Source organism: Gadus morhua, chromosome 16 (genome assembly GCF_902167405.1).
Source record: "Gadus morhua chromosome 16, gadMor3.0, whole genome shotgun sequence".
Lineage (NCBI taxonomy): Eukaryota > Metazoa > Chordata > Actinopteri > Gadiformes > Gadidae > Gadus > Gadus morhua.
In genome coordinates, this window is record NC_044063.1 from 32,083,283 (window position 1) to 32,107,079 (window position 23,797).

The following is a 23,797-nucleotide window of genomic DNA, read 5'->3' on the forward strand; positions in this document are numbered from 1 at the left end:
AGTTTATTCAGTATTAAGCATTATTATATAGCGTTAGCATAGGGCGGGGGTCACTAACAGGCGGAACGCGATCCGGGTCCGGACCCAGACGCCGTCCTATACGGACCCGGACTTAAAGTCAATCAATTATTCAAGTAATTAAAATTTTGACGGGCGCTTCAATTTTGACCGGCGCAGCGTTTCTAAACTTTACGGTACTGGTTTAGCGAATCAGAATCAGGAAATCCACTGACCAATTGCATTCGAGTTAAGCCATCCCATGTGATGCTACTCAGCCAATCGAATATGTGCATTCCCGGCGCAGGCTGCCTGGCTCACAGAGACAGTGAGCGATCATGCGAGAGATGAGAGAAGTGCGAGAATTAAAGAGAGAGAAGGCAGATAAGACAGCGGGAGAAGAGTGAGAAAGACAGCGGGAGAAGAGTGAGAAAGACAGCGGGAGAAGAATGAGTAATACAGCGGGAGAAGAGTCAGTAATACAGCGGGAGAAGAGTGAGTAATACAGCGGGAGAAGAGTGAGTAATACAGCGGGAGAAGAGTGAGAAAGACAGCGGGAGAAGAGTGAGAAAGACAGCGGGAGAAGAGTGAGAAAGACAGCGGGAGAAGAGTGAGAAAGACAGCGGGAGAAGAGTGAGAAAGACAGCGGGAGAAGAGTGAGAAAGACAGCGGGAGAAGAGTGAGAAATACAGCGGGAGAAGAGTGAGAAATACAGCGGGAGAAGAGTGAGAAAGACAGCGGGAGAAGAGTGAGTAATACAGCGGGAGAAGAGTGAGTAATACAGCGAGACAGTAAAGAGACGGACAGAGTGAGCCGGAGACAGAAAAATAACTACACATCGCGCTCTCTAGAAAAGTGGACAGCAAAAAACAGCTTTCAACCCAGAATGGACAGACTCATTCATGTTCATTCTTCCCACTGGAAACACAAAACCAGTCTGTCTCATATGCCTCCCTTCCACTATTAACCCCAATCCCTCCCCATGTAACGCTCCCTCCTCCCCTCCCCAGGATGCCATGCAGTACGCGTCCGAGTCAAAGGACACGGAGCTGGCGGAGGAGCTGCTGGCCTGGTTCCTGGAGGAGGACAAGAAGGAGTGCTTCGCCGCCTGCCTCTTCACCTGCTACGACCTGTTACGGCCCGACGTGGTGCTGGAGACCGCCTGGCGCCACAACCTCATGGACTTCTCCATGCCCTACTTCATCCAAGTCATGAGGGAGTACCTCAGCAAGGTGGGTGGCCCTCTTTTCTTGATTAGACAGAACATAACAGGGGGGTGTTTTGAGTGAGACAAAACAATCCTCATCAAATACAATGTAATTGAGCGAAAGTCAAGTAACTAAGATGAATAATTGAGGATGTAACATAAGCAGTTTCTTTATAGAAAAAGACGATACAGAAAATACACAATTTTCTGAATTATATTTCATAGCCAGAAGGTTCCAGAACTTGCAGGTACTGAAATGTGAGTCATTTATAAATATTCGCCATTGCAAATATATCTATGCAATGTAATTTTTTTTGGTTTTTGCCTCAAACTCTGCTTAAAAATAATTAATAATATAGCCATTGATGGATCCTTCATCCTAACATTATCTGAGGTCCTCAGACTGTAGCTTCACATTGGGGGACGTTTTGAGAGCCAAAGCCCATTTCCTTTTTTAAATATGCTTTCATCCTCTACCTCAATGATGCGTGGCATTATTGGTCTTATTTCCATTTTTTTGTCCCTTTTTCACCTTTCATTCTCTGCTCCTTTTCCATACAAATGTGTATCTGAGGAGGTTTGTCACCACGCCACATTTCTCTTTTTATTCAGCAGAGTGAAACACTCCCAAAACCACACTTTGAGATTGTGGATTAAATAGATTGATAACGAGCCTGTCTTGATGACTCAGTGAACTTCATCCACCCGGCGGCCATCTTGTTCCTAAACACTATCTGGTTGATCTAAATGTGGAATTCCGTATTCAGCTCAACCAGATAGCGTTTAGAAACAAGACGGAACCAAGATGGCATCTAGGTGGATAGGTGAAGTATTTGAAGTAGTTTAAAGCCCTAAGCTGAATTTGAACTAGATCAGATTTTCTTATGAACAGTTGAGAGTTGTGCGACCACTGTCTTTAATTCCAAATACATACCTCCATTCATTACTATGAGCCGTCAGAATTTTACCAAGCCAAAGTATGCATTTGTATAAAAAGTAGCGCTATTTGCATCTACCTTTTGTTATAATTCTTTTTGGTAAGCGATGATACCTCTGTTTGCTTGCTTTTCTCTCTGTCTGTCTACTGTTGGACTCTTTTTGTTTTATTTTTCCTCCTTAAGTTGCCTCTCTGAACTTCCCTTTCAGGTTGATGCGATAAAGGAAAAGGTGAAAGTCTAATCCATTTCCAGCCATTCTTTTTGACCCCTCCTGCTCCCGGTAGCCTGTAGTTCTGGAGGAGTGATGATTAGCATTAAACTGCATGTGACTGTGTCCTCCTTCTCCCTGCCCCCCCCCTTCCCCCTTGATATCACTCTTGCTGCTTCTTGGTCTATTCTCACCACTAGCTTCACTAGCACTGTAGCTAGGACTGTAGCTAGTACTTTAGACTGAACTATAGCTAGCCACACCTCAGTGGTCCACTCTCCTCCTCTCTCCTCCCCAACCCCAGGGAATGCAAAGGGTCTGCTGGTGTCAGTGATGGTCTTGTGTTATCATGGGGAATAGGGGTGAGACTCTGAACCGTTACCCCGACTAAAGAGCCAAATGTGTGTAAATGCAGAGTAAAGAGGAAGCACTCGCCTTAACATAATAGATAGTGCTAGTGCGTTTTGGTATAGGACCTGGGCAACCTGGCCATGCCTGTGCCCCTGCCATTCTATGGTTTTGGTAGAGAGGTGATCACAAATGTCCAATCTCAATTCTAGGGTTTTGTGTGTACTTATAATAAACTGGAGAAAGTGGTATGCTCTCAGCCAGACGTCGTATGAATGATCATGAGGCATCCATCAACACCAGCCGGCCCAGTGTCTCTCCAGGGTGCGGTCCGCAGAGAGCCCTACTCGAATCTAAAGGCCTGTTTGGTCCCTGGACCCTATCGATAGACGTCTTGTAATCACGTCAAAGTCTGGACAGCACCGCTAGCGCCAGGCCGCGGCAGACCCAAACTCGCTCTGGGAGAGACCGTGCCTCCCTGAGCTATAAAGGCTCAATAAAATGGCCCAGAGTTCTGTCTTTATTCATTGTTAAGTACCATGATAGCAAGTGCATGATAGGGTGGCAAGATGCGCTAACTAGGGCAAAACTAGGGCCTAATCTGAATGAATGGTCACCATTCTTTCAGATTATCTTTCCATTATGCCCACATGATGTGAAATCTAACTTGAATTGATCAACGGACATTGTGCAATTCTGACCCGATTTTGTTTTTGATTGACTTAACTCTGACAGTGACCCTCTTCATCAACTAGAGCACGCGCAAAAAAGCTAAACTAATCATCAAACGCCACCGGTGTCGATAACCAGCCTAGCTCCCCCCCACACACACACACGTACACGCACACACCACCACCACCTGTTTCCGTGTAGCGTTAGCAGGTCTCCGGCCAGGCTAGAAGACGCTGTTGTTGTTGGCTGCTGCCTGCTTCTGAACGCCTTGAAACAGCTGGAACAAACCCCACCCCGGCCTCCCTCTCACCACAGCCGGCTTCTGGCTTCTCTTCTTTCCCTCTCTTCCCCTCTCTCCGTTTCCTCCTCACTCGCGCACTCTTTTAACCGAGGGGAATGACTTGGCTGCCTCTTCAGCATGTCACTCTTCCCTCTCTCTCTTCTCTTCAAATCCAAACCTGCAGCCTATCTTAACTTTTTTGTTGACCAAAAGAAACAAAGCCTGCATAACCAGATGGACTGGCTGAGTAGATGTAGTGGCGACCAAGTATGTGGAGAACTCGAGCCAGAGCATCAGCCAGGGCCCCTTTAAGTCATGCATATTGATTATTACAACCATGAATCAAGGCACTATCAAATTTTCCACTGCTCGATTCAGAGATGTTGTCAGTGGTTTCCTTTTGTCCAGTGCTGGCCTGGCGCTTCATACGAGTTAAACGGTTGAGTTACAGCTGCTTTCCTTTCCCTTTTTGGTTTTATAACCTTTTTGTACTATTGAGAAAAAAAGTTGGATGTCTGTCTGACTGCATTGCTACGCTATTCCACTACTCAATTTTTTTTGTGCTGGACTTTTAAATGGAGGTCGGTAAATCCCCCCACCCCCACACACACACAGACACACACTGCTTGTTGTCAACATACTGAGGGCGTCCATAGTGTGAGAAAAAGACGGATGGATTTGTTGGCTGGATGGTGGGACCATTAGATTACCTTTAGCTGTTTGCGTGTTTTGACTCTTCATCAAAGAGATCCCCCCCCCCTCCACAACCATTGGGTCATGTGACCTAGCCCAGCTCCGTAGAGCCAGCCTGTAGTTGTAGTGTCAGCTGCTCCGCCCCCCCCCCCTCCCAACCCAGCATGGCTAGTTCTAGCGGCTGTTTCAATCTGAAAGTGTACTCGTCTCCGCCTGTCAGGAATGGTCCCACCCGCCAGCCAGTGCAATAACCCAGAGGTCAGTTTGGTTTGCTTTGTTTGCACAAAAAAAAAAAGAAACACGAGCTTGGCGTCACAAGAGCTCCGCCCCTCCCACCCAAGTGGTTGCCTTGGGGACTTACACCTCTCCCTCTGTCCCTCTGCCCCCCCACCCCCACCCCCCATAGGTCGACCAGCTCGAGGCCTCTGAATCTCTGAGGAAACAGGAGGAGCAGGCAACCGAGGCCCAGCCCATCGTCTATGGTACAGCCTCCAAAGCCGTTGAAAGCAGAATGCAACGATTTTCGCTTCATATTTTGAAGCGCAACCTTAAAAAAAGAAATGAGTGGTGTTGTTTTAACGGAGCACACTGGGTTACAGCAGGCTGTATGGGTTCACTCGCTCCGTATAGGATTCATTGTGGGGCTTCACCCATTTAAACCAGACATGCTGCTATCTTCTGCTTGGGTTGTTTGATAGGTTGGTTGATGTTGGTGGGTTGGATGGTGTTTGATGGGTTGGTTGGTACTAGGTTGGTTGATGTTTGATGTGTTGGCTGATTGTTGATTGGTGGGTTGGGTGATGGGTTGGTTGATTTGTTGCAGGCACCCCCCAGCTGATGCTGACCTCGGGGAACAACGTGGCCGCTCCCCCCCAGCAGCCCTACGGTTACGGCTACCCGGCGGCCCCCGGAGGCTACTCCCAGCCCGCACAGCCCGGCTTCAGCTACGGCATGTGATCTCCCCCCCTCCCCCCAAAACACACCTTCATCTACAACCATCCTGTCTCTCTCTCCCTCCCTCTCTCCTATGTCTCTCTCCCTCCCTCTCTCTGTCTCTCCTGCTGCCCTCTTTGTCTCTCTCTCTCTCTCTCTCTCTCTTCGTCTCTATCTATACTCGTGTTCCTCACCAGCTCACCAGGGTCTTCTACTGAAGGGTCTGCGACTAACGGCCCACACTCGTTTTAAACACCTTTTTTATTTCTTTACTTTTTTTATCATGGTTTATTGTAACCGTACTGAAGGACTTTTGTTTGCGTTAAGAGGCGAACCAAGAGGCTGGGGACCGTATGATGTTATTGTTTAGTATTTTTCTCACATTCCATATTTATGACTACTTGTTATTTAGACTGTTTTTGTTTTTGTTGTGTATGTTTATGTATAATTATTATTTTTTAAACTGGTTTATTGTGGAGGTGGACTGGAAGCTGAGCAGTGAACCTTTTGAAGTGTGCTGGGAAGCGGTGATTTGCACTCTTGTTGTGAGCAGCAATGATTTACAGAAAGCTCTTAATTTAGTGATAAATTGACCTTGTGAAAGTTGTCCATTGTCTGTATAATGCATTTCATCAATGTATATTATGAGGAAGAGTAAAGAAAAACGTTACATATAATATTTGAACATATATTTGGCCACTCGGATGGCTATAGCTAGCAAAACACTAAGTAACGATAGTATATTGTGCACAGGCGTGTGGCTTTATGGAGTTTTAACGAATACCTGTGGGTGGAAGAAGGGAGTCCGTTGACACGTGTTTACGTGCACGCCTGTGTGTATGCGTGCTTGTGTATATGAGTGTATGTGTGTGAGCCGAAGATCAAAATAATAGTTTTAAGCCCCCCTTCTCTCGGCCTGTGCGAGGCTATATCCCAACCCCTCAATGTTAGCTCTTTGACGTCGGCTCAGCGTATATCGGTGAACTCTTGTACTGTGCTTGTGCGTGAGACCGCGTCTGTCTACGGGCAGGAAGGGGTGTGTGTGTGTGTGTGTGTGTGTGTGTGTGTGTGTGTGTGTGTGTGTGTGTGTGTGTGTGTGTGTGTGTGTGTGTGTGTGTGTGTGTGTGTGTGTGTGTGTGTGTGTGTGTGTGTGTGTGTTCGTGTGTGTGTGTCCCTCCTGCAGAGGTCTGGTTTGTGTGTATATGCCAGGTGTTGTGGTGTTCCCCGCCCCACTTTCTCTCTCTAGGTCACCAGTACTATTATTATTATTTTTTTCTCTGTGTGTACAGCTCTGAAAAAAACATATGAATATGAATCAGGAACTTGTTTTGATGAGGACTTGTCCTCGGACCGGCCGGCGCCCGCCCTGTCTGCTCTCCTCTTCTTTTTGTAGGCGTGCTCCGTGCCGCCGGCACACACACACAAAAAGACACACCCATGGGAGGATAATAAGCCCCCCCCCCCGGACCACCCTGGAGGGGGAGGGGGACAGGGCGGTGGAACGCTTGGTGTCCTAATGTCCACTTGAATAGATCCTTAAAACACTCCTGTAGGTTTATGTGTTTAGATGGTAAGAAACTAGGTCTTCGTGCTTCGAACAATACTTTGTCCAGAATGGTTATGAAATAAAGAAAATGTCTGTATTTACCTCGATGTACTTCCTTAAAGGCTTTTGAGATGTGTGTGTGTTTGTGTGTATGTGTGTATACATCGTCACCCTTATAATGTGAATTCCTTTCTATGGTCATATTACAGTGAAGGGTTTAAGGAAGGTTATGATTACTTTGAAAGGGATATACAAGCCAGAGTACCTAAAATATTAATAAACACTAAAACACAAAGGTACAATGTGTGGCTGTGCTGTGGCCTGCTTCTTTCTGACGTGCCGTGTAGCACCGTGTCGTGGAACACTGTCGTGTAACACTGTGGGGAGTTTGAAGTGTTTTTCTCTCTTCAGTGACTCGTACGCCTGTATTGTTTACACACAAAGGAAACCCATCAAGTTCAACTTCGAATTTATTCCAAACGTTTCCGTAACTGTTCTAGTTTTATGTCTATGGAAATACACAATGCACAGTGTGGGAAGGCAAGGCAACTCTATTTATATAGCACTTTTCATACACGAGGTAGACTCAAAGTGCTTCACATAACTGGTATGAGAGTATATATCGTCATGGGGTCACACAAGCGGCTGCCAGCTCTACTGAGCCAGAGGGGGCAACGCATGAAGCTTCCTCTCCACTTGGTTGCAGTATTTCTCTGGGATGCCGGCCGCCCTACAAAAAGACACAAATGTTAGAGCGTTTGACACACACACAGATGTGTGCGTTTTTGTACACACACAGACACAAAGGTAAGTGTGTGTTTGTGTGTACTGACAATTGTTGGTCTGCGTGCACCGACCGACACAAATATCAGTGTGTTCGTGTACAGACACAGATGTAAGTGGGTGTGTGTACAGACAAAAATGTTAGTGTGTGTGTACAGACACAATTGTTGGTCTGTGTGTACAGACAGACACAAATATCTGTGTCTGCCAACTCTGAAGCAACTTAACAACACTCATTCATTCATAAACCGATGGTGGAGTCAACCACGCAGGGCGACAGCCAGCTCATCAGGAGCAGTCGGGGTGAGGCGTCTTGCTCAGGGACACCTCAGCTAGGAGGAGCCGGGGATTGAACCAGCAACCTTCTGGTTACCAGTCAACCCGCTCTACCTCCTGAGCTACAGCCGCCCGCCACATCACATCACATGTTCCCCTGGCTCACGCTCTACCTACTTGAGCTCCCTCAGCTTCCTCTCCTTGATCTCATCCAGGCGCAGGCGTCTCTGGCGGCCCGCCTCGTCCAGCTCCTCCCGCTCCTTGTACACCTCGCGCCGCCGGGCGACGGCCTGCAGCTCACGCTCCCTCACCTGCTGCCGCACCCCGTCGGCGTGCTGCAGCGCCTTCTGCCGGTGCCCCTGCTCCTCCGCCTCCTGCTTGGCAATGGCCGCCTGCTGGGCCCTGAGGGAGAGGATGATGATGATGAGGATTAATGGTGTAGGTTGATGGCCGACCGCTGTGCCCTGAGGGAGAGGGGGTGCGGATGATTTATGATCGTACATCGATGGCCTTCTTGGACAGCACTCAATGCTGAACCTTGAAATAGGATTGTAAACCGCGGTGAGAATACAAGTGGATTTCAATGCTGTGGTGATGCTTAAAGGGGGGATATTATGCCACCAGGTTTGCGTGGGATCAGCCGTTACAAGTTGTTTGGAAATCAGCCTTTTCCTGTGTTTTAGTTACATCACAAGTGGCCGCGTCCACCGAGATGTATGAAGGCTAGATAAACAACGTTTGCTACAGTCCACTGGGTAGGCTGGTAGACCGATCTATCAACCATACATCAGACACGCCCATTTGACGTGTCACTAAGACACAGGAAAAGGTTGATTTTCAAACGGCTGGTAACGGCTAATCACACTCACACCTGGTTGCATAATATCACCCCTTTAATGAGGAGCGGCATGGAGTCGATGAGTGTGCTGCCCAAGCCGGTAGGCCCTTCTATAGTGTGTTATATGGTTATTTCCTGGATCATTTCTTAATGTTCAGATCACAGGAGTGGATGTATTCTCTCTGTAGTACATGCCTATACTGCGCTTGGTATTTCAATATAATAATATGTTTTGAGGTATTTGTATGCATGCAATGAACAGCAGTGCAAGTGGGTGGATCATTGGACTGTCTAGGAGCACATAGATACACACAACATAGAGACAACATGCATTTCTAAACCTATGGGTTATTCAGTCTTCAACAATATTGAGATGAATGAGAAATGAGAGATTACTACAAATGCTTAAACTGTGTTATAATGTTGTATCACACAGATTTTAGGATAAAATTCCACACCAAACCAGATAAAATCTAAATGGATTGGTAATGGTATGCCCCGTCTCCTTGAATCCCCTTGAAGGGGTGAAAAAAGGACCTCATGTTTTCATAAAAGAGCTCTTTTATGATTAGTTGAGTACAAGAATAAATCCCATCAAGTCACACTTTAGGAAAAAGAAGGCCATGTTTGAATCCGTGCAAATCCGTGTTTTTACACGGCAGCCAATGGAACGGACTGTGTGGTGCTTTAGCAACACGGACCCCGACACGCAACCCGGGATCATCCGTGATTGAATCCCACTTGAGTACCACTACCACTTGAACACTTTACAATTAACACTACAATTTACACTTTAATAAACCTCATTACTCATTATTACTTTTGACCACTGTCTTAGTTTCTCTTATTACTTACTTTATTTTATTATTGATTATTGGGATCTATGCTGCTACTTATCAACTTATTTTTTACATATTTGTATTTGTACGTATCTTTATTTACTATCTTGTATTGTTGCTGCTATGTGGTTGTTGAGGAACCAAGCCTAAGAATTTTGTTCTTGTGTAGTTGTACAATAAGATGTAGTAAAAGTAATTCTGATTCTGAATGCTACATTCGCTGATAAAGTGTCGTTGTGATGGATCCAGCTCTCACCTCAGCACCCGCTCAAACTCGGCCCTCTCGCGGCCCGCCTCAACAGAGAGGAGCCGCTCCTTGTGGCCCACCTGCTCCAGGCGCGCCCTCTTCAGCTTGGCGTCCTCCACCACCTTCCTCTCCGCCAGCTCCTTCGTCTTCCGGCGCCACTCCCTCTCCGTCGCCTCGCGGTTCCGGCGCGCCCGCAGCTCGTCCTTGTTGGCGGCATGGTGAACGGTAAAGTGATAGTAGGGCGAAGGAATAGAAAGGCAATCGATTACGCTGATAGGTTCAGATGAGATGGAACTGGGAGTCCTCAGAATAATGCTCAGAAGAGCAGTGGTCGGTATCAAAAGTGATAAAAAATTATAAATAAGGCTATTCAAGTAACTTCAATGACATGAAATACACAATCATGAAGTCATTTCAGGAAAATAAGTCAAATTTTAGCTTGTGGATTGGTTTAGGCACATTCCCATCATTTTGAAAAACATTTTCTGCCAATTCTTCCTTTGTTAATGGCGGCTCGTCCTGGGGGGCTGAGGCAGACCTGGTCAGCCTTGTGGTCTCTGTCCCTCTCCTGAAGGGCCCTCAGCCGGGCCACCTCCTTCTCCTTCCCTTTCTTCAACAGCATCTGCTTCTCTTCGTGCTCTGCCTCCCGCTCCTGCAGGTGCCACATATGCACACATACACACATATATACACACAGGCACATGCACACACATACATACATGCACGCACACAGGCACACTCATACACGCACGCGCCCAGGCACACACAGTCGACTGAGCCAACAGCTATTTGGTGACCACATGGTTAAAATCCACTTGGGAACAGAGAAGAGGATTTTGAGTTTAGATAAAGTTCTGTTTCAAGTCAAAAGTAAAATGTATGTATATAGCATGGACACGTCTCCAACGATTAAATAATGTGTGTCTTACTTACTTACAAGGTTTCAGCACATGTCATGATTACAAATGTCCGCCTCTTGTGATATTTGTGTGTGCATGTGTGCAGAAAGTCTGTGGGAGTCTGACCATCTTCTGCTTTGTGTACTCCATGGCCTTCAGGTCGGCCAGTTTCTCCTGCTCCTTCTTCTGCTCCTTGGCCTGTATGGTCTCTCTGTTGATACGCTCAATCTCGTCTTGCAGGAGGCTCTGCTGCTGCCTCTTCTTCTCCAGAGCCTGGGGCCACAAACACAGACACATGCATCAAAAGGGTGCTTGGTTCAGTTGTCACACCCAGTCATAAGGGTACTCGGTTCACTTCCCCATGTCCACAGTCTCAATATAGGTCAACCTATACCTGCTCACGAATGAGATTTAAAGATTCTGTGTGCGTGTAGCGTGTGTATGCGTGGGTTTACAAGTGTGTGTGTGTGTGTGTTTCTGCGTGTGTTTGAGCTTGTGTGTACACGTGTGTGTGTATGTGTACGTGTGTGTGTGTGTGTGTGTGTGCATGTGTGTGTGTGCATGTGCGTGTGTTTGTTTGCGTGCGTGTATGTGTGTATTTGTGTGTATGTACGTGTGTGTTTGTGCGTGCGTGTGTGTGTGTGCATGTGCGTGTGTTTGCGTGCGTGTGTGTGTGTGTGTGTGTGTGTACCTCCAAGTCCTCCAGCTGTAACTTCTCCAGGACCTCCAGCAGCTGCTGGGCCTCCTGCTCCTTCAGCTCCCCCCGCAGCAGCTCCTCGTCCCGACGCTCCTCCATCTGGTGGATGATCTGCTGCTTCCCTCTGTAGCACACACACACACACACACACACACACACACACACACACACACACACACACACACACACACACACACACACACACACACACACACACACACACACACTACCAGTTAGCCCCAAACTGGTACTGTATAGTACATCATTCATACGGTATGGCACCCTAACCTTAACCCTAACGACAGAAGAGTCAAAGACCAAAATTACTTCCAAAATATCCTTTCATGCATGCAATTCAAATGAAATAGCTGCTCAACTCAGAGGTTGTGCCAAAAAGTTGTAGGAAGACTATTTCCTAAAAGCGTTAAAGTAATTTAAAAATAATTGAGAAATATTCTGATACTGATGATGAAATGCATGGATATATAATCATCAGATATCATCAGTAGTAGTTCTAAAGTGGCCAGTCCACTCAGTGTTGATCTGGAACATAATAACTCCAGCAACAGGTTTGGACCCAAAATAATATGAAGCTTCACAAAGTGAAGCAGATCTCAGTTCAGACTTAGATGTGATTCAGATTTGTCCGATTTGCGAGACGTCATGAAGGCATACTCCCAGGAGTGTCGAGGTGTCCATGAGCAAGACTGCTCCTGACAAGCTGGCTGTCGCCCTGCGTGGCTTACCACTCCGCTCTCGGTGTCTGAGTGTGCATGAACCGTTGTAAATTGCTTTGGATAAAAGCGTCTGCTAAACGCCCTATGTGTAAATGTTAAAGCATGCCGTCATCAGCGTCCGTCCTCCACCACCCACCGGATCCTCTGCTCCTTGCGTAGCATGTCAATCTGCTCCTGGGTCTCGATGGCCCTGAGGCGGCCCTGCTCCATGAGGGCGTCCAGGTGCCTCTCCTCCTCCACCAGCTCCGCCTTAATCTGCTTCCTCTCCAGGATCTGACCCTCGCGCACCGCATGGCACCGAGCCCCCAGGATCAGCTGACCAGGGGGGAGACACACAAACACGCAAGATGATGACACACACCCACACAAACACACATAGCACACACATGGTAACACACACACACACCAACACACAGATGAAGACACAACACACACACAGTAACACGCACCCACACAAACACACAGACACAGACACAACACACACATGGTATCACGCACCCACACAAACACACACACACACACACACACATGCAGACACAATACACAAATGGTTACACGTACCCGCACAAACACACAGACGCAGACACAACACAACACAAACATGATTACACGCACCCAAAGAGACACACGCGCAACACACACATGGTAACACGCACCCACACAAACACACACACAGACACGCACACACAACAAACACATGGTAACACGCACCGAAACAAACACACAGACACAGACACAACACACACATGGTATCACGCATCCACACAAACACGAAGACACACATGCAGACACAACACACAAATGGTTACACACACCCGCATAAACACACAGACACAGACGCAAACACAACACACACACATGGGGTTACACGTACCCAAAGAGACGCACAAACACGCAACGCACACATGGTAACACGCACAAACAAAACATACACAGACACACACACACAACGAACACATGGTAACACATCCACAGAGACACACACACAGGTTGTTTAAGAATAATCAATCAATCAATCAATCAATCAATCCTCGGTATTTATATACCGCTTTTTTTCTCATATGGCTTCCATCCCGAAGGGATAAAAACTGAGCTCAAAGCGGTCTGTACCTGAAAGTGTTAGTTTTTATTTTTTTATTTTTTTATTTATTTTTTTGTGTCGCGTGTCATCGGTTGCTGGGGTCAAAAAATATAACCAATAATAACAATAATTATAAAATGTTGTTGCATTTCTTGATTTTGATTGGAATCGGTTCCTGGTGCTAATGACACCATGGTCCGTTTGAGCCAATCAGAAATGGGGAATTGCAAACATTTGTCATCTTATGTTTGGGTCTTAGGAATGCTCTCTAGCAGCTGTTTGAGGATGTGTATCTGCTGTGTGTCGGGCGGTGGGCACCTCATTGAGCCTCTTGACCTCGTCCTCCTGCTCCATCCGCATGGCGTTGGCCTTCTCCAGCAAGTACTGGGCCCGGTCCCGAGCCTCCTCCTCCAGGTCATTCAGAGCCTGGTTCTTCCTGCGGGACATGTTGGCCTGGTGCATCTGGGCCTTCCGCTCCTCAACGGCATCCTGACAAAATATCACGCTGTGACTTGATTGGACAAAAGAGTAGAATGTTTTAGTTTTTCTTTATCAGAAAGTGAATTATATCGATGTCTCAACTTTCAGTGCGAGGCTTGCTATCGAGTAAACTGTTTAATTTAAATTTGTGTGAAAGACTATACATGCCCTTTTGGTGGACGCTGACATCCACAGTGTCTCGCAGTTCCTTGGTGCACACATGCTTAAAGGGGTGATATCATGCTTTTTCTACGTCTGCTAAACTAGAAAAATCGAAGCCCGAGCCAGGAACACAAATAAGGCTGGAAACTACGCCGTCGGTCTGTCAAAATGTGTGCGTGAATGTTTTTTGTTGTAAAGCGCTTTGAGTGGCCAATAGGTTAAAACACGCTATATAAATGCAGTCCATTTACATTTACATGAGGCCCCAGTGGGAATGGAAGCTCTCAAACTGGCAGCAGAACATCCAAACCATCAGTAACTCTGGCTGTCATCAGTGCAGCGTCTCTGAGTGTGTTACTCAGTTGTGTCTGTCCTTCAGACACAAACCCATCACAGGACAGGAGTTCAGCAATGCAGTTGTTTCGTGGTGATATTGGATAGGAGAGTCAACCAATCAGTAATTGTGTCTGTAGGGCAGAATACATCATGGGATTGTTTGTTTGTGAATGTCCCCCATTTTGACTCAAGACTCAAGGGAATTGTAGTACCGGCAACAGCTCCAGCAGGGGGCCCGAGATCCCCCCGCACTGACGTGGGGATCCTGAGGCGTTCCCAGGACAGTGTTGAGATATAATCTCTCCACCTAGTCCTTGATCTACCCCGAGGTCTCCTCCCCACTGGTCATGCCTGTAACACATCCCTAGGGAGGCACTCAGTGGGCATCCTTACCAGATGTCCGAACCACCTCAACTGATGGCTGAGCTTCTCACCCTTTCCCTATGGGAGACGCCAATATCACAGTCTATCGTCCCCTCACTCGCAAAAAAAGACCCAGAGGTACTTCAACTCCATCACTTGGGCTAAGGAGTAATTTGCTACCCAGAGAGTCATGGCCTCAGATATAGCGTTGTTGCGAGCTGGATCGGCTGTGAGCGGATCCGGTGAGTGCTGAAAGTCACAGGCCGATGATGCCATCAGAACCACATCATCTGCAAAAGTAGTGATGAGATCCTCAGACCACCAAACTGCAACCCCTCCCCACCACGACTACGCCTCAATATCTGGTCTGGTCCATGAATATCACAAACAGGATTGGTGTCAAAGCGCAGCCCTGGCGGAGGCCAACCACCTTCGGGAACAAAACTGACTTGCTGCCGAGAACGCGGACCAAGCTCTCGCTTTGGGAGTACAGAGATTGGTAGCCCTGAGTAGTGACCCCCTCACCGCATGCTCGCGCAGCACCTCCAACAGTATCTCCCGGGGACCCGGTCATACGTCTTCTCCAGATCCACAAAACAAATGTAGACTGGATGGGCATATTTCCAGGCCCCCTCCAGGATTCTAGCGAGAGTGAAGAGCTGGTCCGTAGTTCCAGGTACGAGGCGGTTACAACATTGTTTCTCTTCAATTTGAGGTTTTACGATCAGCCAAACCCTCCTTTACAGCACCTTGGAGTAGACTTTACCAGGGAGGCTGAGTAGTGTGGTACCACGGTTATTGGTACACACTCTCTGGTCCCCCTTGTTTAACAGGGGAACCACCACCCCCGGTTTGCCACTCCATTGGCACTGTTCCAGACTCCTACGCAATATTGAATAGGTGTGTCAATCAAGACAGCCCCTCAAGACCCAGAGCGTTCAGCATTTCTATCTGGGTCTCATCAATCCCTGGGGCTTTGCCACTGTGGAGATGTTTGACTACCTCAGTGACTTCCACCAGGGAAACCACGGACCCCCATCAGCCTGAAGCTCTGCCTCCAAGCTTCAGCTTCAGTAATGGAACGCTAGTTTATTCACTGGGTATTTGTGAACCATTCTTAGTCTGGCCCCTCACCTGAGACCACTCTATCATGGGAGACCCTACCAGGAGCACAAGGCTCCAGACAACACAGCCCTCAGGTTCACAGGGACACGCAAACCTCTCCACCACGATAAGGTGACGGTTCCAGGAGAGGTACCGCGATAACGGCAAATCATTTCGCAGACAACCCAACAACTAACATTTCAATAATCCTATGCTTCCAAAATGGCGGAGGTCACTGTGACGTGACGTGGTGAAGTCTGAGCCCTGTCAGACACATCGTCAGAAGAGGGTAAAGCAGCGGGCAGGGGGATGACCACACTGCCCTCACCAAGAGAGCCTCCTTCCTCTGCTGCAGGGACTCCTCCACTGCCTCTCTCTGCTGCTTGCTGAGCACGCGGGACGACGTGGTTAGCCGCGACACCTCTATCGGCGGCAGGATGATGGATGTTCCGGAAGGATCTTCACTGGGAATCCTGATCACCACGGGACAATGAGCAGAACAGTCGATGTATTAGTGGGTATGCCTGTGGTATTGACATTTAAAGGGGTGATATTATGCCACCAGGTGATTAGCCATGACAAGCCGTTTGAAATTCTTCCTTTCTCTGGGTTTTCAGTGAGATCACAAGTGGGAGTGTCTATCTAGATTTAACTATCCATCATACATCTGGCTGGACACGCCCACTTGTGATGTCACTAAAACACAGGAAAAGGCTGATTTTCAAACGGCCTGCAATGGCTAATCACACTAACACCTGGTGGCATTACCAGACCGTATATAGTCTGAGACACTAGCTAGCTGTATTTTGACCTCATGACATTCTTGAATGAGAAGGAAGTTCGATGCCATCCATGTACTTCGAAATGTTAGTCGTTATTTTGCAAGCCAACCTGTGTAAATTTGCAGACTCATTTTTAGATTAGATTAGATCATCCGGAGGTAAATTAGCAATCAACCGTTGTTCTCAAATGACTTTTAACTTACGAACATAACATACCCATCCAAACATGTACAGTGTGTGTGTTTAAACAGCCCTCCCTACTTCAGCTCCCGGATGAGGTCCTTGGTGATGATGCGGAGGGTCTGGGGGCGCTTGGTCCTTTGCACCGGGGCGGAGCGGGCCTGCTCTCTGGACGGGGGGCCTCTGCCTCCTCGGGGTTCCGACTTCAGGTTGTCTGGTGGCGATTGCTGGGGGACGATATATATCCAAATTTGATACACATATTTGTATCCTGATGAGACATTCACACGTCTAACTTTGCATATTAATTCTGCACGTTTAGCCCGACGGCGACTTACTCGTTTGGGGCCCCCGAACAGGCTCTCGTCTATCTGGGAGCTGGGGGCCAGGGTGCGGTAGCGGCGCGTCTTGCAGCTCCCGCTGCGCCGGGAGGTGGACGCTCCCGAGCTCTGCGGCTGAGGAGGTTATTAACATTGACAGAGCTTTAACCTTCAGAGGTGGCTTGAAGCAATCATTACATTTCATTTACATTTAGGGGATTTCAACCGCTCATTCACACATTCACACACCGACGGCGGAGTCTACCACGCAGGGCAACAGCCAGCTCGTCAGGAGCAGTCAGGGTGAGGCGTCTTGCTCAGGGACACCTCTACACTCAGCGAGGATGAGCCGGGGATCGAACTAGCAACCTTCAGGTTACCAGGCAACCAACCCGCTCTTCCTCCTGAGCTACTGTCGCCCCAATCATGAGGAATCACGCTGCCTCCTCTCCACCACGTCCTTCACAGACTCACTGTTTTTACAGATGGTTGTTACCCTTGCAGTGTTTTGTCTTTCATTGCGTTTTATTGTGTTATGTTGAGGTGTTACTCTAGTGCTGGCTGAAGTACTGTTGTTAATATTAGGCCACACGTTTGTAATAATCTGCCCAAGGACTACAGATGGAAATGAACTCATTACTATGCTATAACCGGCACATTAACAGGGATATGGAGACTGACATGTGGGTAAATGTATGCTGTACCTGGTTAACAGAGCAAGGAAGAAAGAAACATTGAATATTAATAATTTGACCACTTACCATGATCCTCGGGTAGGTCTATTTCTGAGCTCAGAAAATAAGAAAGGGGCAGCTTTTCCTTTATTTGCTGTAATAAAATGTTCAAGGTGTATGACAATCGCACCGCATCGCCGCCGTTTAGTTGCTATGGATACGAGACCCTGCTGCAGACGTAAAGGTTCAGACGTGTGTTTGTTGTCGTGTTGCTATGACAACACGCCTGGAACCTCGGAGGCATATCTCGGAGGAGGAAGAGGGAGGGGTCCCGGTCCACGTGCCTTCTCCCCTGCCTGACAGTGTTTGACTCTTTAATTTATGAATGTGATGAATTATAGGTCCGTTTTTATTCCATTTGGTATAGGCCTATATCACTGAGCTGCCCCGAATAAAATTCCCCGCTCAAACTAAATCGGCAACAATTATTAAGGGGGACCTAAATAACAGGCTTGTGAGTCACGTTAGATAATTCCTCAGATAATGCCTTCACTAGATTAACCGAGTAGGTAACTTTGATGGTGGCTCCACGTTAAAGGCACGAGGGTAATGTTGCATATTCTCGAAGAAAGTTGTCCAATCCCGGGTTGCTTTAACTCACTTAATTTATTATAAAGTAGGCATGTTTCGGCATGGTTAGTGAAGCTATACGGAGGGAATTGTATCTAACACGAGTGAGAGGAAAATACCGTGATCTACTTCAAGCCCCCGGGCTTAGGCCCGAGGGCTCTCTGCCGTCTACCTATTGAACCCTGGCCTGTTCACTCGACGTCCTCCGTACAGGACGTCAAGTGGGTGTGGCCTATGCAGTGGGCGTGGCCTAGTGGGCGTGGCCGGGGTGACGTTATGGCTTCGGCTTCTTCACTTAATTAAAGGTGAAGAAGGAGCAGCCTTCAATAACGTCATGCTCCCCTTGTGGCTATGTGAGGGTAACGCAGCTTATATGTTTGGTCCTACTTCCTAGTTGACAAGTGAGGGAAGCTTAGATTCTTAAAATACGTAACAGTAACCAATAGGGGGAGAAAAAACTAAACTCTAAAACTATAGTTAACAATTATTCGCCGAAGGCTCGGTTTCGGGGGCTATCCCCCACTATTCACGGAGCCTGAGTGAGGTGAATAATTGTTTTAGTATATAATACACGTGAACACTCCAAAAATAAACAAGATAACACTTTTTATTTGTTTTTATTAGCGTGATGACTATCGTCACACGCGCTCCTTTGCGATGAAAACAATATCCAGAGTTCGAGATTTGAATCATGGGATATTGCCCAATATTTCGAGATAGCGAACCAATCAAAATGCGCCATCTTAGGAGGGTCACCTGTACCTTTTACTAATTAAACTTCTGGATAATACGGTTTTCACGGAAGACCTGGATTCCGACCCTCTGGTCTAGGACTAGATCATGCTGTCCCTACACTCTGACTCATTGGACGTCAAAGTAAGCCAATGGGACATTTCCGATTTCCATTTTGGTTTTGATCAGTTTTGCGTGTGCATCTGCAGGATTTATTTGACGAGAAGCGCTTAAAATCCCAACAGCTCGACGAGAGTTCACTCGAATTCGCAATAAATCATTAACCTCATCGGGCTGACTGACTGACCCGCATTACAGCCGTGGACGGCAGCAGAACACGTGGACACGGAGATCTTGTGATGTCTTTATGTATTTTTTCTGGATTTACTTGATACATAACTGCAGTCCTCGTGTGTGTGTGTGTGTGTGTGTGTGTGTGTGTGTGTGTGTGTGTGTGTGTGTGTGTGTGTGTGTGTGTGTGTGTGTGTGTGTGTGTGTGTGTGTGTGTGTGTGTGTGTGTGTGTGTGTGTGTGTGTGTGTGTGTGTGTGTGTGTGTGTGTGTGTGTGTGTGTGTGTGTGTGTGTGTGTGTGTGTGTGTGTGTGTGTGCGTGCGTGTGTGTGTGTGTGGGCGCGCCCGAGCGTGTGTGTATGTGTCAAATCTCAGGGTTGAGAAGTTGACCATTAACCTCACCTATTGATTACATCTCAACAAAGAGGTACAAGCTTGTAACGATCTGTACTGTGGATCATGATGCAAAGTTCAGCTTCATTGGCATCAGAGAGCTGAGACCTGACACACACTGCAGGAACGATCTTGGACCTTTTCTGTTGGTTATTTCACCCTAAAGTATTGCACTTTTGCAGGGACCCAAACCAGCAATGGGTAAACCAAGCTATGGATACTACCGCACCACTATCTTTTTGGCCATGTTTGTTGGCTACACGCTGTACTACTTCAACAGAAAGACTTTTTCATTTGTGATGCCCTCCCTCATGCAAGAGATCACGCTGGACAAAGATGACCTGGGTATGAGTTTTGTTGTTTGTCAAAATCTGGTTCATTCTTTAGCTTGAACGTTAATGCATAATTTAACCAACATTGCATTGTTGGCCCCAGGGACGTTGGTTTGCCTATCCGACTGAAACTATCCAATATAACTATCCACTGGTTTTGATCCATTTGCTCCATTTGCTGTGGATATAATCCTGCAATCCTCCACCATGTAGAAATGATAGGTGATCAATTATGAACAGAGACACGTTAGTTACCACCAGTTGAAGTACAATCCTTACTTATCCAGCTAAATGAAGATGGCTACCACCTGGACATATCCTACACATATGTTTGTCAGACCTAACCTCCCATCCTGTTATTATTTGGAGAACACTGTGTGTAATGGCTGTCAATATACTTTATGAATAATTCACCGAACCTCAAAACCAGCACAATCATTGACCATTGTGTACTGTAAGGCTTGATTGTTGTTATGAGAATTTTTATAAAAATTCTATTCATGCTCCACCTCCCCATCCCTACGGTCTGCCTCCAGGCATGATCACCAGCAGCCAGTCACTGGCCTACGCCATCAGTAAGTTCATCAGCGGCGTGCTGTCGGACCAGATCAGCGCCCGCTGGCTCTTCTCCATCGGCCTGTTCCTGGTGGGGGGCATCAACGTGCTGTTCTCCTGGTCCTCCACCGTGGCCGTCTTCTCTGGCCTCTGGTTCCTCAACGGCCTCGGCCAGGGCCTGGGCTGGCCCCCCTGCGGACGGGTGCTGCGTAAGGTACTCGACACATCCACAAAGAGATGCGTAGAAGGCATGGGAGCCACACACAAACACACACACACACACGCAAGCACATGCATTGATTTATAATGCGTGTTTGATAGTAACTTTTTTACAGCGGGAGAGTGGACTGCAGGGGAAAATAACAAAGTCTCTCAGCTATTTAAATCTGTATTTTAACCTGAGTAGAAAAAAACAACCTCCTAACCCTTGTGAAAACAGGCAAGGTGATGAATAACCCTTCTGTTTAAAACTATAAACAGAAGGGTTTTGTGTCGAGGCCCTTTAGAATCCTCGACACAATGTCCTCTATACCGGATGTCTTCCCCCTCTGTCCTGACAGTGGTTCGAGCCCTCTCAGTTCGGCACGTGGTGGGCCATCCTCTCCTGCAGCATGAATCTGGCTGGCAGTCTGGGACCCATCATCGCCACAGTGATGGCCCAGAGCTACAGCTGGAGGACAACGCTGTTCGTCTCAGGGATGATTTGTGTGGTACTCTCCTTCGTCTGCCTGCTGGTCATTAAGAACGAGCCCAAGGACGTGGGCCTGCCCAACATTGAGACATCAGCCAAGAAGGGCAAAGCAGGTGAGTGTGAGGTGGAGGCCAAGACAGGAAAAGTGGGTGAGTCTGAGCTTGAGGCCAAGACAGGCAAGTGGATGATTGTGAAGGGGACATAAAATGTTCATCAAATCCTCACTCACTTATTATATGAAACCATTTAAAAACCCAGACTTTTGTTTTTGTTGGGGGACAGAAAAGCTCTATGATGTTTATGGTATGTTGCAATCAACAATTGAGCCTGCATCGTGTGGTTCAGCACGTCCGCGAGACATCTAATGTTCAGAAACACAGCGGACCCTGTACCCAGCATGCCCCTCACATGCGACTTGCATGAGCAGAGTTTAGGTTAGCGTTAGTGAGCTTGACGTCAGCAATGAGTGCGCAGATACGTCATGTGTTGATGTTGGGATCCTTTTGCTGACTTAGGGGCCTGGTATTTCACAATCACTTATTTTGTACAAATGAAGGGAAACTTTCATAAACACAAGAATTGATTGTGTGTTCTGTAACCTTAACAAAAATAATTATTTGTAGATGTGGAAAATTAAAGTTCTTGATGTGAATGTCCATGTTCATCCCACGCTATTGTGCCGGTTTATATACCCCTGTTTACAACAAAACATATTCTACATGGTTGTCTCAAAATACTCCAAGGGGGCATTTCGTTTTTTGTATTAAACCGACACGTTCCACCTCTGATTCATGTTAAGCACAGCTAGCAAGTATTATCACAGTATTGTGTTATTAAAGTCCTCTTCTCTCTCCCGGCTGTCTCAGGGCTGTCCAGTGACGAGAGCACCCTGAAGGAGTTCCTGCTGTCCCCTTACTTGTGGCTGCTCTCCTGTGCCTACCTGGTGGTGTTTGGTGTGAAGACAGCCTGCACCGACTGGGGCCAGCTCTTCCTCATTCAGGACAAGGGACAGTCCGCACTCATGGGTAGGGTTGGGAAGGGCTATGACTGCAAATCATTCTACCAACCACTTAGAAGTCTGTGTTGATACCTCGGTGATGACCGCAATTGACTGAATATATCTTTGATCTAATATTCATCTTTAAAAGGAAACAGGCTAAAGTGTCAGGTGCTGTGGTATTTCTAACTTTCTGTTCTCATAGGCAGCTCATACATGAGTTCTCTGGAGCTTGGTGGCCTACTGGGTAGTCTAGCAGCAGGATACTTTTCTGACAAGGCTGTTGCCAAGGTGATCTCATACATAGCACACTGTGAGGACTTCCTCAAAGACTTTTTTTAGATCCTTTGTTTTGGTGAGATATAAAATCCATTTAGAACTTCAATATTGTAGTACTAACTAGTATTACCATATTCATGAGTTAAAATCTTAATTGAGTATCAACATGCTATACATATCACTATACTTTTTTCCAAAAATATTTATTATTTGATCACCTAGTTTTCTTGCTTTCTTATTCTATAATTTCATTTCATATTTTGTGCAGCAAGGCATGAAGGCCTATGGCAACCCTCGTCACTTCCTCCTGATCTGCATGATGGCGGGAATGTGTGTGTCCATGTTCCTCTTCAGACTCACCGTCACTCCTGACAGCCCCAAGGTACTATTTCACCGTTTCAAACGTTCATCCTTACAGGATACGTGTGAAAGATAACAAGAACTAATTGTCTTTTTTTAACGTGTATCCCCATCTATAGATGTGGATTTTGTTTTTGGGAGCTGCATTTGGCTTCTCTTCTTATGGACCAATAGCGTTATTTGGGGTGATAGCCAATGAGAGCGCTCCATCCAACTACTGTGGGACATCCCATGCTATTGTTGCTCTGATGGCCAACAGTAAGTTTGTCCTATTTGTTTTAAAGATATATTGTATTATATTTCAAAATAGGATTACACTAATCCTATTAGTGTAATGAGCTGAGGCTTATTTTGTGTGCTTTAAACTCATGGTTGCCCCATTTTTTTTGCCAGTTGGTGGTTTCTTGTCCGGCCTGCCCTTCAGCACCATAGCCAAACACTACAGTTGGGAAATGGCCTTCTGGGTGGCCGAGATCACTTGCCTCATCACTGCGGTGGCATTCTTCCTGATGCGCAACATCAGAACCAAGATGGGACACGTTTCAAAGAAGGCAGATTAGATATCGCTGGTCGCACATCATCATTCACCGCTGCCAAGAAGGGAATTGATTCAGAATGGATAATTTACCTTTGTTTCTTTCCACTTTTTATAGTACAATTTGTGTCCATTGTGTGAAACATTGTCTTATACATTCATGGTGCTGCATTTTTTGCAAACATTTTTCGAAAGGTGTATCATGTTCAGTTTTTTTTAACGACTTTCAATTATATTGCTGGGAACTATAAATATTGTTCATGTGAGTACATTTATGGGGTGCATGGTCATATTTTAAGGAATCGTAAAGTTAACTACATTTGTCATAGTTCACTCTCACTCTCATTTTGTATAATTCAAGCCTAATCATACAAATGTCTGCTA

At 46.8% G+C, this 23,797-nt stretch overlaps 3 protein-coding genes across 8 annotated transcripts in view; 2 read left to right on the plus strand and 1 right to left on the minus strand.

Annotated features, from left to right (window-relative positions):
- The window catches only part of LOC115561405 (clathrin heavy chain 1), a 33,660-nt gene extending 27,659 nt beyond the window's left edge, over positions 1-6,001 (plus strand). For 2 of the 6 annotated variants that reach the window (XM_030381434.1, XM_030381435.1), the window contains 4 exons: positions 1,008-1,229; positions 2,351-2,371; positions 4,750-4,825; positions 5,167-6,001. In XM_030381434.1, the coding sequence (XP_030237294.1) occupies positions 1,008-1,229; positions 2,351-2,371; positions 4,750-4,825; positions 5,167-5,300 (453 nt within the window). In that variant the 3' untranslated portion in view covers positions 5,301-6,001. Of the gene's footprint in view, positions 1-1,007; positions 1,230-2,350; positions 2,372-2,550; positions 4,602-4,749; positions 4,826-5,166 lie in introns of all 6 variants that reach the window. The other 4 variants (XM_030381436.1, XM_030381437.1, XR_003979917.1 and 1 more) reach the window with 3 other exon arrangements.
- Positions 6,002-7,274: 1,273 nt separating this feature from the next.
- cfap45 (cilia and flagella associated protein 45) lies at positions 7,275-18,324 on the minus strand. Its single transcript, XM_030381440.1, has 12 exons — positions 17,708-18,324; positions 16,965-17,081; positions 16,708-16,853; positions 15,993-16,137; positions 13,538-13,708; positions 12,275-12,453; positions 11,396-11,525; positions 10,831-10,977; positions 10,344-10,457; positions 9,815-10,008; positions 8,059-8,283; positions 7,275-7,552 (listed from the first exon to the last, which is right to left on the minus strand). Exons 1-12 carry the CDS (start codon positions 17,708-17,710, stop codon positions 7,477-7,479), a joined length of 1,647 nt encoding a protein of 548 aa, XP_030237300.1. The 5' UTR covers positions 17,711-18,324; the 3' UTR covers positions 7,275-7,476.
- Positions 18,325-19,647: 1,323 nt separating this feature from the next.
- Positions 19,648-23,665, plus strand: slc37a4a (solute carrier family 37 member 4a). The gene is made up of 8 exons (XM_030381446.1): positions 19,648-20,009; positions 20,533-20,765; positions 21,112-21,355; positions 22,109-22,267; positions 22,445-22,530; positions 22,787-22,900; positions 22,998-23,136; positions 23,272-23,665. Exons 1-8 carry the CDS (start codon positions 19,862-19,864, stop codon positions 23,436-23,438), a joined length of 1,290 nt encoding a protein of 429 aa, XP_030237306.1. The 5' UTR covers positions 19,648-19,861; the 3' UTR covers positions 23,439-23,665.
- Positions 23,666-23,797: the final 132 nt, after the last annotated feature.